This window comes from Coturnix japonica, chromosome 1, assembly GCF_001577835.2.
Source record: "Coturnix japonica isolate 7356 chromosome 1, Coturnix japonica 2.1, whole genome shotgun sequence".
NCBI classification, from domain to species: Eukaryota; Metazoa; Chordata; class Aves; order Galliformes; family Phasianidae; genus Coturnix; species Coturnix japonica.
The window spans coordinates 38,996,368-39,013,699 of record NC_029516.1 but is presented as its reverse complement, the minus strand read 5'-3'; the positions used below and the strand labels follow the sequence as shown (position 1 = coordinate 39,013,699).

The 17,332-nt window shown below is 36.2% G+C and overlaps 1 protein-coding gene across 1 annotated transcript in view; it reads right to left on the bottom strand.

Annotated features, from left to right (window-relative positions):
* Positions 1–5,610: 5,610 nt before the first annotated feature.
* Positions 5,611–17,332, bottom strand: part of TMTC3 (transmembrane O-mannosyltransferase targeting cadherins 3) — a 35,323-nt gene continuing 23,601 nt past the window's right edge. Inside the window, exons 9-15 of the mRNA XM_015857864.1 lie at positions 17,143–17,291; positions 14,311–14,431; positions 13,527–13,638; positions 12,515–12,618; positions 11,306–11,475; positions 9,446–9,672; positions 5,611–7,840 (exon numbers count right to left, since the gene is read on the bottom strand). Of these exons, the coding sequence (XP_015713350.1) occupies positions 7,017–7,840; positions 9,446–9,672; positions 11,306–11,475; positions 12,515–12,618; positions 13,527–13,638; positions 14,311–14,431; positions 17,143–17,291 (1,707 nt within the window). The 3' untranslated portion in view covers positions 5,611–7,016. The remainder of the gene's footprint in view (positions 7,841–9,445; positions 9,673–11,305; positions 11,476–12,514; positions 12,619–13,526; positions 13,639–14,310; positions 14,432–17,142; positions 17,292–17,332) is intronic.

Sequence of the window (17,332 nt, the reverse complement as noted above, 5' to 3'; positions counted from 1 at the left end):
CCTTACATGAAATTAAAATCTTTGCAATTTCATAGTTGCTTTTACCCTTGGACAGTGCATAATACGAGGGCTGCTCTGAAATGAATGCCTCCTATTTTATTATGTCAGCCCATGATGACATCAGAGGCGGGCATTAGCAGTATGGCAGTAGGAGCTGAACCATTCCATCAATATCCTATTTCATTTTGTTGCTGTGAGACAGACAGCAGCAGAAGGACAGACTGACACAATGGCATCAGACACAGAAGCATTTATGAATAATGGTGTGTCACTGAATCCCTCACGCAGAAGAAATGGAACTCACTGACATTCATCAGTGTTCACTGAACATTTATGGAGACCAAACAGTGGATGTGAGCACAGTGAGGCAGTGAGGGATATGCTTCAGCAGTGGCAACAGTGGATCACCTCTGCTGGTGCAGATTGTCCTGAGTATGGCATGCAGGCTCCTATTTGTTGCCGATAAAAATTCACAGCTAATGTATTACTATGTTAGAAAACATAGAAAAGCTGAGAATTTTCTCTATCAAACAGTGTTATTCTGCTCTTTGTAGCTGTTGCAGTTTCTACAGAGACATACAGGAAGCACTACTTTTGGATTGACCTACATATATGCATTTACATTTCATGCATGTTGATCATAATGAAATCATTCTATAAACTTTCTGTTCGTTCTTATGGATATTCTAGCAATCAGTTCTCTTGCAATACCTGTAGAAACAGCTGAAGGGAAATCTCTGGAAAGGTAAACTGAAGCCTAAATAATAGCACTAGAAACTTAGCATACTGAGCAAAGGGGCAGGAATATGGTATGATTTATCCAGATAATCCTCATCAGCCGATCTTACACTTCTAACAAATCCACTCATATAAATACATCTGAAGAAACCGCTCCATGTAGCTTCCTTTGCTGTTTCTGCAGGGGATTTGAATTTCCTGAGCATTAATATCTCACGTCTTTTATTGCCTTTGTTTTGTTTGCAACTATTCTTTCTACTAAACTTTAAGTGCTCTCTTTTGTAGAGAACTGAAAAAAAGCCAGCATTGTATTTGTGTCTGAAAAGTGTTCCAGAAGGTAGGAAGGGCATTCAGAAGCTCCTTATAAACTTCTTTTATCAGTTATTGTCTTTGTTCTTTTTTTAAGCTTAAAAAAAACCCAAACAAACAAAAAAACCAACAACACAAAAACAAAAAAACAACACCACCAAAACCATTGTACTTTTGCACCATTTCTGAATACAGACAGCTATTACATGGCTTTCGTACATTTACTAGATTTTAGTAGCACTTAGCATTTCCTACAGATCCGCTTCCCTCACTTCTTACCCCTCTGTACAGCTCTCAGGTGTGTGCAATGTAATCATGCTGCCTTTGTCATGCTGCTAATGAGAAGGCACATGTTTAAACATCTACAGAAAACCCACTATGGCTTGCAAAAAGTCATGTGATTTCTGGTATTCCTGTAGCTGACACATGCAGTGCACCCGAGCAAACCTCTGTGATTCAATTGAGAGCTGAGGGAAGTTAAAAACTGACTTCCTGTGAGCATCAGTTGTCACAATCTGTTTTGTTGTGTTTTTTTATGTACTGGTGAGTTAGTGTTACATCACTGTGCTGCAGTGATGATCACGTACAACAATGCATAGCACTGGGTTAGCAACTGCAGATCAAATAAAGGTGAGAAAAATTTCAAGGTATTTTAAAAATCAAGTTATGACTCCTACTTTTGGTAAGACATCCTGTAATTGTTGCATTTTCCTCCTCCACCTACTTGCATTGTGTGTGCATGAATACGTGTATAACTAAAAATATCTCGCTACGTGTATTTGAAAAGACAATACGCTAGTGACTACACATAAAGAACAAAGATATATTCTGAATAGGTGTAGGAAGTCTGAATAACTTCCTTCATTTTAATGCTTGCTTTTATTCTATCCAGCATCCATCACGCTTCACCTTAGTGACAGTTGCAACTCAGAAAAGATGCAGAGAATTTGCAACCTCATATAAAGCTTTTATACTTTATCATCTCTCAAACTACATCAAATACACCAATTTATCCTTACTGCCAAGTCACTGGCAATGAGATTTTTTGCCAGCACCACTCATTCACGCATTAGCATATGTAAATCTTTCCACATTTTCAAGGTGTAGTCTGTCACACAAAGCCCCCGCACACCCACACTTTTATTTCTTCGTACTCACATGTCAACAAAGTAAAATAAAATAAAAGACAGCTCATCCAGACAAGTGGGTAACCTCTGAGCTCGCTGCAAAGCACATTAGTGTCTCTACATGGACACGCAGTACAAGTCACTGACAGTTCTGTAAGCATGTTTGAAGACACCAGCTGAACACAGAATATCTATGTGTGCTTTTCATCTATTTCCTATACTGGAAAAGATGTAGTAGGTGAAACCTGCTTGCATTATGCTGGAGTCTATAAACAGTATAGCAATGTTTTGTTTGAAAAGCAGGATTCCTCAGACTGAGGTATCTGATACTTGTAAAGTCCAATTCTCTTTCTAGTAACCTTTAGAAGGATTAAACTTTACTGTGCAAGGTTAAACTTGGTTTTCTCAAGCTCTTTCTTAGCTCAAGGAAGCTACACAGCTGTTGTGATTTTACCCAGCAGGTGGCTCAGCACCACATAGTGGTTCACTCATCCCAACCCCTTCCAGTGGGATGGGGATTAGGAAAAAAAAAATAAATAGTACTCAGGTATTGAGATAAAAATATTTACTAAGTTACAGGACAAAGAAAATAATAATAATAATAATAATAATAATGATTATTTTAATCATAATGGCCAATTGTTGCCATCCCAGAACAATCACGCAGAAGGTACTGTGGTGTGTTTTCTCCCTTCTTATTTGTATTTATTTGAGACAGATAACTGTGTATGGAAGCAAAAGACAAATGTCCTGTGTGCAGAACCACTGGTTTGTGGAAGGGCACTAACATCAGACAGCAGAAAGTAGTGCGTAAGTTTTAAACACTAGCTTCATTACCATTCACTGTTAAAAAGATAATGTATTTATTTGGATTTTTTTCCCTTTGCTTTAAATGTAGCATAGAAATGCACGTGAAGTAGTAAGCTGCTCTATATTGATTGCAAAGAGATAAGGTTTACTTACCTTTTTGTAAGCTAGGTTGGAGGGTTCGGGAGCAGATGCTCCTGGCTCAGCTGAAACCCTACACAAAGAGTGTTACTATTTTCTAAGTAGAGGAAATTAGAAGAAGAGTGGGTGGAAAGAGAGATGTCTTCCATCCTTTTCATTCTCATGCTCTTTGCCTAAGCAAAGCAGGATTCCTAGACTGAACTTTGGTGCATCTGATGCAGGTCCTTAGAAGTAGGTTCTGCTTCGGTTCCAGACATTTTGCCAGGCAAAGATGGATCAGAGACTCTGCTGTGAAAAGTCCCAGCCACAGCCACATACATTTGCCCAAAGTGGGATTCTTTCTTTTTTTTTTTTTTGGTGCCTTTGTGGGATACAAAGTCTGCAAGAGCTTGGGGCGGGTGCTGACTTCCCAGAATTGTTTTGATCTCCATTGAGCCTCAGTGAAATTTCAAGAAGAAAGAAATGCCACACGCCTGCATGTTCATAGCTCCGTACCTTGGATGCAGGGTGGGCAGCCTTACAAGGTACATACAGTCTGATCTTGTAAAAACCTAATCTGGCCATGAAGCAGAAGGTGACTGAAGTAATGCACCTGAGAAGCTGTTATTTCTGCCTTTTAGTCTTGTAATGCTCTATGGATGAGAGGAAGAGAAATCTACTCAGATGCTGTGCCGGACAACCTATATGCATAGTCCCAAAATACTTCATCAGCTTTTGAAGTATGTAACTTCCACAACTGATAGAATTTTCTGTCAGAAAGATGGTATTTCTAGCTGGTCAGTGCTTTGATCTCAACTTGAATTAAGAGTAAGGTTGCCTCAGTATCCCACAGCCCCTGTTCAGTTCAGCTATTTTTGGTGAACAAGAAAAGGCCAAGTAATAAAACAGAATTTTGTCAGCAATTTACATCCATTTAGTAGGCACCTGATCACAACAGTCATAGCTCCAGAGCAACAAAAAATCTGTGCATCTTTTGCATCCCTTGCGCACCTTGTTTCTTCGGAGTAGGAGGATCTCAGTGCCAGAGGGTCAGTGGGAAATGAGGATCTGCATGAGGAGTGCCTGTAGGCTGTAAAGGCATTATTTCGCAGCTTAAAGCTAAGATTCACACTTCCCTAAGATTTGAGCACATCATTTTCCTTTCAAATGCACTGAAATTGTGTGAGGTTTCAAAATAAGGTACAGACCAGTACATCTTTGCATTGGCAGAAATAAAAAATTCCAACAGTATTCAGTTGAAGGCAGCACATTTTCTTACTTTCCTTGCAAGTGAGCCTCTATCTACTGCTGTATTTCTGCATGTTTACTCCTGTCCTCACCATTTTTTTTTCCTTCCAGTATTGACTAAGCAAGTTACAAACAGCGCTGAGCACTGGAAATAATTCCTCTTGCACTTGGTTCTTTTTGACTCCAATCTGTGAAATTCTGTACATTCCTGTTTATAGGAAGATATTTCCTATTCTTCGTAATACCCAACAATTTCCCCTGACAGAGTTCATAGAAACAATACACTAAAAAATTAGATCAGATCTGAATGAATGTATAATTTGACTATTTTTAGAAGCTTATGCTGCTTAACTTTACTGTAACATTTTTCCTATGAGTTTAAAACAGGCTAAATCCAACTTGGTACACTGACAAAATACTTGCTTTTACTATAATTTCTTTAAAACAAAGGGCATACACTGCCTGTTAAGAGACCAGAACCTACTATGAGTATTCCCTAGTTTATGTCAGTATGATGATTTCATTTGCTTAAGCCTGACGACACCTTTGACTGTCAGCGAATCTAATGTTTCTTGCTTGTTCTCAAAGAGCAGGTACTTGGATAGTCAAGATGAGAGCCAAGTGACAGAAACTCAAATGCCAGAACTGAGAACGTGCTTTTTCTCCTCTTAAATGTTCAGATAAAATATCTGCTCACTTGGTCAGACAGAATGTATCTTTTCAAGTTCACCTTCAAATGAATGTTCCTTTGTATCAACCAGAACAATAACTAATTCATTCCTAAAGCAAAGGTAAGGAGGGCACACTTCATCCACTACTTCGTATTCCAGTAGACCTCTACGTAACAACTATTTCAGCTACAAGATCCAAGTTATTTGCCAATTAAGATAAAGCAGTGATTTCCAGGAGTTGTCAATAGACTTCTGGTGCTACAGGAAAACCTTAAAATTTGTATATGAAGAAAGGCTCTACCCAGTTATGTCTGCAGCTTTTAAATCATAGTTTTAAAATCCCACACTCTCTTTTCCTAGTTATTACCATACAAGCTTGTTGTAGTAACATCACAAACGATACATAATAGTGGCAAGGTCCCTGCAAGGCCTTCAAACACTGAAGAACCCTCCCATAAAAATAAACACTAAATCTTACATACAGCTGGATTACTGCCAAAAAGCAGAAAACTGAGCAGTTACAGAAAGGACTATGGTTAAACAGTACAGTTGCTAAGGAATAATTCTACATCATTAAAGAAGACAGAACGTGAAGAGTAAAGTTAGATTTAATGATTAAATTATTACTGAACCCATCTCCTCTTTTCCTTTCTCAGCAGTCATACAAAGCATTGTGTTTTGGTAATAGATAATATATATGAACAAAAAATATATGCATTGCACAAGATAAAAGGAACACTGAAATTACAAAAAAAAAAAAAAATGTCAAGAAGGAAATAAAAATGGTGTATTAGTGGCAAAATGTAAATGAGATTATTTTAGTAGTCAAAATAAATATCTTATAAAAAGCACACATTCATGACAAATTATCAAAATGAAGAACTTAGTATCTGGAAGGACCTTCCTTATCCAAACTTCCTTGCATTAAACATTTCTAAATTCAGTGGTTTAAATATTAACAACTTGCTCTAAGCAATCACTGCTTATGTTAGTGTTGCTGAAAGTCATGAGACAAAAAATTCTGTCCAATGAGCCGTAAATCCACTACACTCAACAAAGAACTTCCTACACCAAAGAGTCAGTCCGCAGTCACTGAAACACAGTTCACAAGAACTACTGCATAGCATACTGCTTAGTGTACCAAAAGTGCATTTGTCTGTATTCAATGAACTGAGGGGAAAAAAGAAACCAACAAAAACAAAACAAACAAAAAAACAATTTTTTGTGTATATATATGTATATATATATAAACAAACAAACAAACAAAAAAAGCCAGACCCCAAACAACCAGATGTTTGATAGTTGAAGAAAAAACACACTTTTTCTTTAAAAGTAAAAGTAGACTCCAAAGATCTTAAGAGCACCATAGGAGTTATCAAGTAAAACTGTACAAAACTTAGCAGTAAGTAAAGAACAAATACAATTATTGTATCATTTCAGATTTAGAGCATTTTAGTGTTGCTGCTGCATTGTCCCATGGTCTAACCAGTGGCATTTTACTGACTTTTAGTTAAGGTCTAGAAACAACACATTGAAAATGCTCTTCTATGTAGAGCAAAGTTATAGAAAGATTTAAATTGCTGATGTGCAAACGGAAATGTAGAAAATGTTAATACAAAAAGATTTCTATGGCAGCAGTGCCTGGCTTATCCTGTTAGTCCTCCACTCAGTTCTTTCACTGACACTTTTTTAAAGTAGCATTCCTGAATATCCCTGACTTACAAATAATTTTTGAGAGTGATTTTCTCAATTTTGAGATTCTGTATTTAAAACTGTTCTCAGCCCATTATCCCTTAATCCCATCCATCCCCCTCATATTTAAAAGTTGTAGTTTTGTTGCATAAAACATTACAGTGAGTTCTGCTTCTTGTTAAATGATAGGCAGTCAACATTTTGTTCTATTTGCAAAATACTGAAATCATCTTCCCGTTGGTTCATATATTAAACAACAATTAAAAATAGTACACCATCGTACTCTATTGCGACATAATAAAGGCTATTCACCATTTAATATACGTTCAATCTCCTCTAGTCTTTTCAAAGCAGCAACTCTCTTTTTCTCAATATCTTTGATATCTTTTGTAGATTTTTTGGGAGTCTCTTTTTTTTCCATACTGTTTCTCTCTGCTTGTTTCTTATTTTTTGAATGTCCTTTATTGTTACCAGCTGTTGTCTGGGAGGGTTTCTGCTCATTTTTCACTTCTTTCAAATTCTGAAATGATTTCTTTTTTTCTTCTGCAGCAGCAGTGGCAGTATCACCTGCTGGAACTGATGACTGCTCCGGAGCACTAAGTGATGTAATTTTACTTCTGACTATGTTTAGATGACGCTGAATATACTCTTCGTGAGGTGCCAGTGCTAGAGTTTCCACCAAACATTTTTCTGCTTTTATTAAGTCTCGTTCTTCAAAGTAAACTACACAAAGATTATGTTTCCCTTGCACATTGTTGGGATCCAGTTCCAAAATTTTTTCAAAACACTTTTTTGCTCCAACTATATCCTTCTTTTGGTTCATAAGGATATCTCCTTTCAAAATTAGACCTTTGGTATGATCAGGGTAGTATTTCAGTAAGTCTTCCAAGATGGGCAAAGCCATCAATTCTTTTGCTGTCTGAGAATAAAGCAGTGCCAAATTGAACAAAGCACTTCGAAAGTTTGGCTGTAACTTTATGGCTTTCTTCATCCATGCCTCTGCTTCTGCATCTTTTTTGTCATCCATTGCCAGCATACCCAAATTGAAGTAACCATTTGCATCCTGTGGTTCTTCTTTCACATAATTTAACAGTCTCTGTTTAGCCTCAGGTCTAAGCTGAGCATTGCCTAAATGACAGAAAATACATTTAAGTTTTATTCTAAACACTTTTAGGCCAGGTCTGTAAACTGCTAATTGTTACACAAATTAAAATGTAACATCTGTGAAAGGGAAAGGGTTTAAAATACTACTTTTTATTTGGGTTGTGTAAGAGCAAAAGTAAATGACAGTTACCTTCTTTACAGAACAAAACTACTTACAACTGACTTGTAGCCAAAGTAAGCATCATTATCCTATTATCTGTTAAATTATACTTAGATTTGGTGCAACGGATATAGAAGGTGTCTCTACAAGATTAACAGCAGCTATTTTCATGTATGAGTGAGCAACTGGAATGCAGAGAAGTCAGTTCTAACAAATCACTTTTAACACAGGCAAACTTAGAATATATATCATTTTGTTAAAGACACAGAATCAAAGAATCACCATGGTTGGAAAAGACCTCTAAGATCATTCAATCCAATCATCCACCAATCAGGTATATTTCCCACTAAACCATGTCCCTCATTACAACATCTAAATGTCTCGTGGACACCTCCAGGGACAGTGACTCAAACACCCCCTGGGCAGCCCATTCCAGCACCTGTCCACATATTGAAAAGAATTATAGTTGATAGATTTAATCAGGCTACAACATATTCTCACTTTTTCACATCAAACATTTTTTAAAAATTAAAAATAATCTTCTGTGGGATAAAAGCAGCAGTTAAAAGCAGCAGTTCTGGCTTGTAGTCTGTTCTATTTTTATGAATACTTCAGTGAACATATTCTAGCAAGGAATTCCAGGCACAGGCTTACTGAAGGATGGGGGAATAGGAAACTGATTTTAACTATCTTCTTCCATCTCCTCAAACAGTTCTGTACCTTCCAGCACGAGGAATGCAAAACTAGATATCTAATACTTTTGCTCGTTTGAAGCCCATGTGCTACTTCAGACAAGAAATGAAGTGTTTCTTGAACTGCCTAACTTACTATGTGAAAAGAGATGAAGAATAATCCATTTGGATCAGCTCCAATCAATTCTATTATCTCATTTGGATGATAAATTACCCCTAAGAAAAAGGGAAACAAACCTTACTCATCACTTTCTAATTACTTTCAACAGCCTTTTTTATGGCAACAGCCACACATTTACTCATTAAGCTAAAAGCTGTATGTATGAAAAACAAAACTAATGAAAATCCAACTTGATTCATAATAATTAGAAATATTGCAGAGGAAACTATGAAAACATTTCCCAGTGCTGGATTTAAAACCCGCAGAAATCATCTAGATTTTTTAGTCAGTGTGGAATGGATGAAATCAAAACAAATGCAAAATATTAATATTATACACTTTTTTTTTTTTTTTTTTTAAGATTATAGAGGAAAATTTTTGAAGTTTTATGTAAACTACTTTACACTTAACAAGATGTTAAAGTGTGAAATAGTTTTCAAGGTGTTAACCAATTAGAATACATGTACACTGTGCATATTCCACATGCTACCAATAAATTACAAAGATGACTATTACTATAATATCATGAATACTAATGCTTTTCAAAAACATACCAATTCATTAAAATCTTATAAATGCAAAGAAACAATAATTACTTAAAGAGACAACTAACTTACCAGATTCCTGCATTAGCAGGGCTGAGTTGAACAATGCCAGCTTATGCATTGGGTTGAGTTCTAGTGCTTGGTTAAAATTCTTCAGGGCTTCTGTTGGATCTTTCAGTTCAATGTAAACAATTGCCAAGTTGTACCACAGGTCTGCATTGGTTTTGTCTAGCTCTAGAGCCCTAAGGTAAGCTTCTTTAGCTTTTAGAGGCTTGTTCATTTTTAAAAGTAATTCTCCCCTGTTGAAGAATCAAATTTAACCTTCAGTAACTTTAATTGATAGAATTACAAAAACAACTGAAAGTGCTTATTTAGAAGTTTGTTTTCCTACAGAAAGTAGATATGAAACATTGTTGTTTTCTTTTTTGTTTGTTTTGTTTTTGTTTAAAATGCAAAACAAAGGATTTTGTTTATCTACTATTCTAAAAGCATACAGCTCTAGGAATTCTGCATACAGGAGGTGTATGAGTAGGACAAAAAAGCCTACAAAAAGAAACAACCACACAGAAGGACCCCTGATACAGGCCCACCAACAGCTACTGTCAAGGCATCTCAGAGAATCAGAATCATTTGAGCTGGAAGTGAACCTTAAGCATTATCTAGTTCAAGTACCCACAATGAACAGGGACAGCTACAGCTAGATCAGGCAACTCAGAACTCCCTTCAGCCTGGCCTTGAATGTCCCAAAGGATGAGACATCTGCCATCTCTCTGGGTATCTGGTTTCAGTGTTTCACTTCCTTCATCATAAAAACAACCAAAACCTTTTTCCTTATATCCAATCTACATCTTCTCTTTTAGGTTGAAAACATTTTCCCTTGACCTGTAACAACTGATCCTGCTGAAGAGGATTTCCCTTTGTTCCTTATAGTCTCTCTTTAGATACTGAACGGCTGCTGTCAGGTCTCCCTGGAGCCCTCTTCTCTCCAGGCTGAGTAATCGCAGCTCTGTCTGCCGGTCCTTGCAGGGAAAGATGTTGGATCATTTTTATGGCCTTCCTTTGGACATACTTCAGCAGGTTCATGTCTTCTCTTGTATTGGGAACCCTCACATCTGGATGAAGTATTCCAGATGACATCTCAACAGAGCACAGTAAAGGTGCCTTGACCTGTTGGTCACACTTCTTTTGATGTGGGATATGGTTGTTACTCTGAGCTGCAAGGGCACACTGCTGGCTCATGTCTAGCTTACTACCACAAGTACTCCCAAGTCCTTTTCGGCAGGGCTGTGCTCAGTTCTTTCCTTGTATTGATTACGGGGCTCGCACAATTCAGGTGCAAGACTTTGCTCTTGGATATTTTGAACCTCATGAGGTTCACCTGGGTTCCCTGCTCAAACCTGAGTACATCTGTCTGGATGGCATCTCACTTCGCTAAGAACCTCAGCACCTCACTAAGTCTTAGAAACAATCACAACTAACAAAACAGTGAACAAAAGCCTCAAAACCCACAGTCCAGTAACTCTTGTTCAGCCTCCTATTTTCATGTTTTCTATAAGTCTTTCATTTTACTGATCATTTAAAAAAGAATAAATAGAACTCCACACCTCAGACTAATCAAAAGTATTTTAGTTTAAAACTGAGCAACGAGATTATAAATCTGAGACTGAGATTCATAAAGAAATCTAACGGAAGCATCTTTCTATATAATGTTTGAAAACACAGCATACATGAAATACACACACTATTTGAAACAAGAATTATAGGAACAGTTCTTGCCATAAATACTGGCTGCTCCAAACTTATATCATCTTATTTGAAAATAAACCAATTCCGTCAGCTAAAGAAATTGTGTAAACAAAATACTGCTCCTAGCACTGTAAATAAAACAGAAGTATATTCAAGAATACATATATCTAAAATTAACAAAGATACCTGCTGATGTAAGCCTGCTTGAAATCTGGCCTCATACTAATTGCTTGTCGATACAATTGATCTGCTTCTTCGAGGCGAGATTCGTTTGCTCGAATTAAGTTTGCAAGATTGATATAAACATTCAGGTGGTTAGGAGCAACTCTTGCTGCATATTTTTTACCCGGAATAATCTATCAAAAAGAATAAATTTCCAAATGCCAGTGAGTGAAAACATGAAAAACAACCAGTACAGATCTAACACTTCAGTCTGCCTCATTTGTTTTAGGGTACCTCCGGAGATCATTTATCAGACTCTTCCGTCCAGAAAAAAAAAAAAAATCACACAAACATCACACATCATCTTAAATTTGATACAGACGTTATCAGATAATTGATCCCTGCTACTTTGCAAAGTGGCTCATGCAAATGGCCATTAACATCCAATCAGACCTTGAAAAAGGTTCTCCTTCATAAAAAGGTTATCTCTCAAAGTCTAACCTGATATTTTATCAGAACACTTTTTCTGCGGGGCCTGGGCAAAGGAAGGGAGGAAAGAAGATTTACCAGCCACTGATAGAGCAGATGAAAAATTGTCATGAGATATGAAAATGCTACGCCACTGTAAATAGTGCATTGTTTACTAGAGTCTTCAAACCACAAACATTTTTATGCCTAATTCTCTGCTCAGGTGACTGCTGATTTCCCTGTCAATCTAATTTCTCCTGTACAGCTAAAATAGATAACAGTTGCTAGGTATAAATACAACCCAACATACGGCAAAGGTAACAGAGCACATGTTTATAAAAGCACATTGAAGCAAAAGTTTTTGTTGTTGCTGCTTCAACTGCCTTGTTCCATCTCTAACACTGCACTTAAGCCTTCTCCTATGAGCTTGAACTCTGAACATTATCATTGTATTGGTTGGATGTGACAAGAACAGCTGTGATTAGAAACTGTATTTCTATCTTGCTTTTTTTTTTTTGTATCCTCAATTTAAGAAAAAAATAAATCCATAAGAGTATAAAAAGTAACTTAATTTTTTTTTTTTTATAAACAAAGAAGGTCCAAGTAAGTATTTTTAAACAGAGTTCAATATGATCTTATCTAAGAGATTTAAGCTTTAATAATAGCGCTTACAGCAACAAGTATCTTCAACAATAAATAAGATAACATATAATATAGGTCTGGAAAAGTTGCCCCCTCCCCAACAGTGATTATGTTACTAATTACCTGTGGCATCAATGATTTAGCAATCATATATGATTTCTCAGCTTCTTTAGTTTTGTTTAAGTTTTTGTAAGTTCTTCCAACATTCATGTGAGCACCAATGTCATCTTGAAAAAAAAGAGTGAAACTTCTAATTTTTCATGCATTGAATAACATGAAAAAATATCTATGCTTTGAGAGTAGTGCTAAAAACAGGTACTGCATAATGATCAGGAAAAAAAGGCAATTCTAATTTATTTTTTACCTTATTTATGAAGTTAATAATTTATCCATAAACCAAAGATGTATTTTAAATGTACTTGGCCAAAAAGTATCATAGTACCATAGTATCATAGTCTCGTGCAGGTTGGAAGGGACCTTAGAGATCATCGAGTCCAACCCCCCGGGATTCGAGCCTCCTGTGTAGCAGAGCGGCACTTCTACCACTTGCGCCACAGGGGGGATTCGAACCCAGGGCCTCTGGTGTTGCAACACGGCATTCCTACCACTTGCGCCACCGGGGCACACATAGAGGTCATACTCTGATGTAGCCATCTTTAATCTACCACTGTAGTAGAAGCACATTAAAGTTATTTATTAGATTTCCATTTCTAGAAGGAAAGGTTGTCCAGCATTCCCCAGAATTTCCTTAGCAACAGTATTCAAAAGAGTAAATGTGCATTTCGATATACTATGGATTGCCTTTCCTTAGCATTAAATGAGGAAATTAAATAATAGTTAATCATGCTTCAAAAGGAATTATAGGTTTCATGAATGAACTTCACTAATAGCTTTACATGGAAAGTCTTCATTTTTGCACAGATACAAACTTCTATTGAGATTTTTCGGGGGGTCGGGGGGGGAGGGAATTTATTAACTCTTAAGAATAACTTTTATTATACTCAGAATGCACGGATCAAGTAAGTGACACAGTTTGCTGTTCAACTGGTGAAAAACAGAACATTTTAAACCAGAGTTTAACGTAACATTAGGAGAAGCAAAAAGCCATTCCATGGCACTTAGTCTAAGCTTTTACCTGGCTGCACTTGTGTGGCTTGTATGAAGAACTGCAAAGCTCTTTCAAAATTCTTTTCATTTTCTAATGCATGCCCCACATTGTTCCATAGCTTTGCATTGTTCTTATTTACCTAAAAACAACAAAATATACATACATTTATAATGCATTGAGTCTCAGTTACACAACACTTAATTTTCTTCTAACTACACAGAATCACAGAATCAGAAAGGTTGGATCATCTAAGATCATTTAGTCCAACATCTCCAGGTTGAAAAAACACACAAAAATAATGAATCAAGCTGCTATGTGTAAAGAATAACAACACCGTGTACAGAGCAATTCCATGAAACTAGTTGCTCCACATACATTTACCTCAGTTATTAGTGCCTAAAAATCTGCAGAATTTTAAAATTCATTATAATAGTTATGGAAAAATGAATAGACGGTTGTTCAAATAATCCTATCATGCCATATACACATTAGGAAAAAATAAAAACTATTTTATGGAAAACTTTTATAGATTTTTGTCATTTTTGTATTCAAGCATATTGTGCTAGCATCCAGATAAAGAGACTACATTGAACTGTTTTAGCACATTAAAAAAAATATCTTCTGTTTCTTGCACGTAAATCACACTGCTTTTAAAGCATTCCCAAAAGCAGCTACTTGATTTAGATAGTGTTAACACAGAAATCAAAGTGGCAGAACAAGCATAATTTCTCTTCATTCTTGTCACGCACTAACAGTTTTTGTGAACACTAACATAATTTTTCCTTTATCCTTTTCAATTAAGATACAATACCTTTAAAGCTGACATAAACAATGTGTACTCCGATTCCCAATCCCAGTTTCTGTGCAGTGTTTTCAAGGCATGTGTGAACAGTACCACAACCAAACAAACCCAAGAAATTTTTCTTAGCATGCTATTAAATAGAAAAAAAAAGCAAGAAAACAAATAGTTGTTAAAAGCACACAAACAATTCTTATTTATATTAAATGAAGTATCTTATATTCTAGAAAGCAAATAAACTGATAAATGAAAAAAAATCTAAAATATTATCCCATTCCTTTTCTTTATATTTGATACAAGTTCTTTACTAAACATATTACCAATGTTTTCCACACTATAAAACACTTTTTATTAGAGAGGTCTCCTGTAGAGACCACTCAACATTCCATAAATGAATAAAACTCTAACAAAAAGGAGAAAGATTTAGTATTATAACAACTTATTTCTTACGATGAAAACTGCAAATTAGAATCATAGAATAGTCAATGTTGGAAAAGACCTCCAAGATCATCCAGTCCAACTATGTACCTACCACCAGAATTTCCCTACTAAACCATGTCCCTTAATACAACTTCTAAACATTTCTTGAATTACTAGGAGCAGAAATCCCACTTTGACCAGACTGTCAGCAATGATCATCTAGACTGTTTTTGCTGTTTATTTTCTGAAGTTTAAACATCATTTGGTTTAACCATACCAGATATAAACTTTAACAGACAGACAGATGGATCTAAATGTGAAAACACACTCTAGATACCTACACAGTCTTCCTCCAATTAAGAACATCACTTTATTAATAAGCATTGAAAACCTCATTCTCAAAACAGTCACACCTTCATTCATCCTTTCCAACTATTCCTTTGTCTCTGTAAAGCTGTTCACAGTCTTGTGTACTTCACAGAGGCTTGATAAAAAACACAAGACTTCCCCCGACATACAAAATGCCATATATATGCATAGGACTGTGCTTGGTTGTACTGTTGTTATTTTGTTTTTTAAATAAATTGAGATGCAGAACAGCAGAATTATGAGGCATTTCAACACTTAAGCAAAGCAATAAGTGAGAACTGATGCACACACTAATTCATATCCCCACCAGGCTCATAAGAAAGCTTTTTTCACCGAACATATTTCTGAAGTAAGGAGCCTTTTCCATATTGGAAGGCTTTTCAGAGCACTGACTGCCCATATTTTTGTAGTAAGCCACAGCGCTGCCTAATTTTCCTCCCTGCCTGTCCTCTCCTGGATCCTTGTTTTCTGCCACATCACTTCTGTTTTTCCTTCATCTTAGTGGGACTGTGATAATAATACTTTCTCCTCACTCCCACTTGGTATCATGGATTTCCTTGTCCAGCGCTGTCAGCTTTGGCAGTGCCAATTAACACAAGTTATCCTATAAGGTCTCACATCTAATGACAGTAGACAACATAGATTGGGAACTGCTGCCTTTCAGTCATCCAAGCAAGCAGTAGGATGGCACTGGGGTAACAAGGCTAAAGCATTAATGTCAGGGAAAAGCATTTACAGACCAATGTAGAAGCAGCAGAAAACTGAAGGTACATTCAAAATATACTTTTGAGCAGAATTTCCAAGGGAGAAATTCTTATCATTATCTTATCATCACTAAACATTCTTTAGTTAAACAAATACTGAACAGTTCCTATACTCATTCTTAGAACTTAAACTCTGAACGTTTTATCAGTAACTAATTTTCATGTGCTGCAGACTGATACAAATGCTGTACCTAAACTTCAGTCAGTAACTACCTTTAATTGAAGTATAAATCAAATCTAGTCAAGATTTTTTTTTGCTTAATCCTCAAAAATGATTTAAAGAAGAACATCATGTTTCTTTACATAAAAGCGATGAGATAACTAGGCAGACCATTTTGTAGCAATGTGCAGCTTGCACTCTAAAATACTTGGTGCCAAAAGCATTTAAAACATGAGTTTCCTTTTAAATTAACCTTGTAGCACCCTCAGAATAGTAACAATAATGGCTTGTGCTGGGGAGGAACCTCAGTATTCAGCATCAAGACTATTTTGCTTAAGAGGCAAAGGATCAGTGCACTAAGGTGCACTTTCTATGACCCCTAAACTCATTCTGTACTTCTATTAATTTGGTTTATGTAGTAGAAGTAAAAATATAAAAAACCTCCTTTTCTGAAAACTTTTCATCTAAAATCTAAATTTTAAAACTAGGTTGAATAACTGAATCAGATACATTACCCTTTCATCTTACAAGCTGTACATCACTTTCACTTCACAAGAATGTGGCACTGACTGAAAAGACTGTGAAGCTACCTGTTACGAAACTATGGAATTTACACACAGCACAGCAAAAACTTCTAGTGTACCTTCTTTGTAGCACTAAGCTCAACCACAGTTAATTTTTAAATAAGTAACAATACTTAATTAAAAGAATAACTTGACATGTCAAGCTTCCAACATGCATACAGACAAATTTAATCAAAGGTATCTGCTGATGTAGAAGTGCTTTTTCTAATACACTGCCTAGCAAACGTCTATCCCTTAAAGCAGCATTGAACACTTCTACAGGGAAAACAGTTCATCTACTGTTCTGAAAGCAATGTTGATGATGACTCATGTGTGCTTATAAATGAAAATATCCACTGGTCTCTTAATTTCCCTCTTGTCATCTGTTCACACGGCTTACAAGCTGTCACTACTCCACATTCAATAATAAAAACCTGACACAATACAAGAGTTGTAATACAATAATATCACTTAAGATCTACTGGGAGAGCTAACAGTCATAATTGTGCTTATCCTTTATTAAATAAAGAGTGATGACTTAGACCAGTACTGGATAAACCTACCATACCTTCTATTTGATAATTTCTTCCATCCATGTGCTACTAATATACAGAATCCCATGCTAGGAACATATAACACTCGTTCTGCTACTACAAATCCAACAGGAAAAAAGAGGTTTGATGCAGGAATGAATGGCAGCACAATTAAGCAGAGTGCCTAGAAAAGAAATGCAAATGAATTAGTAAGCAAGATCAGGT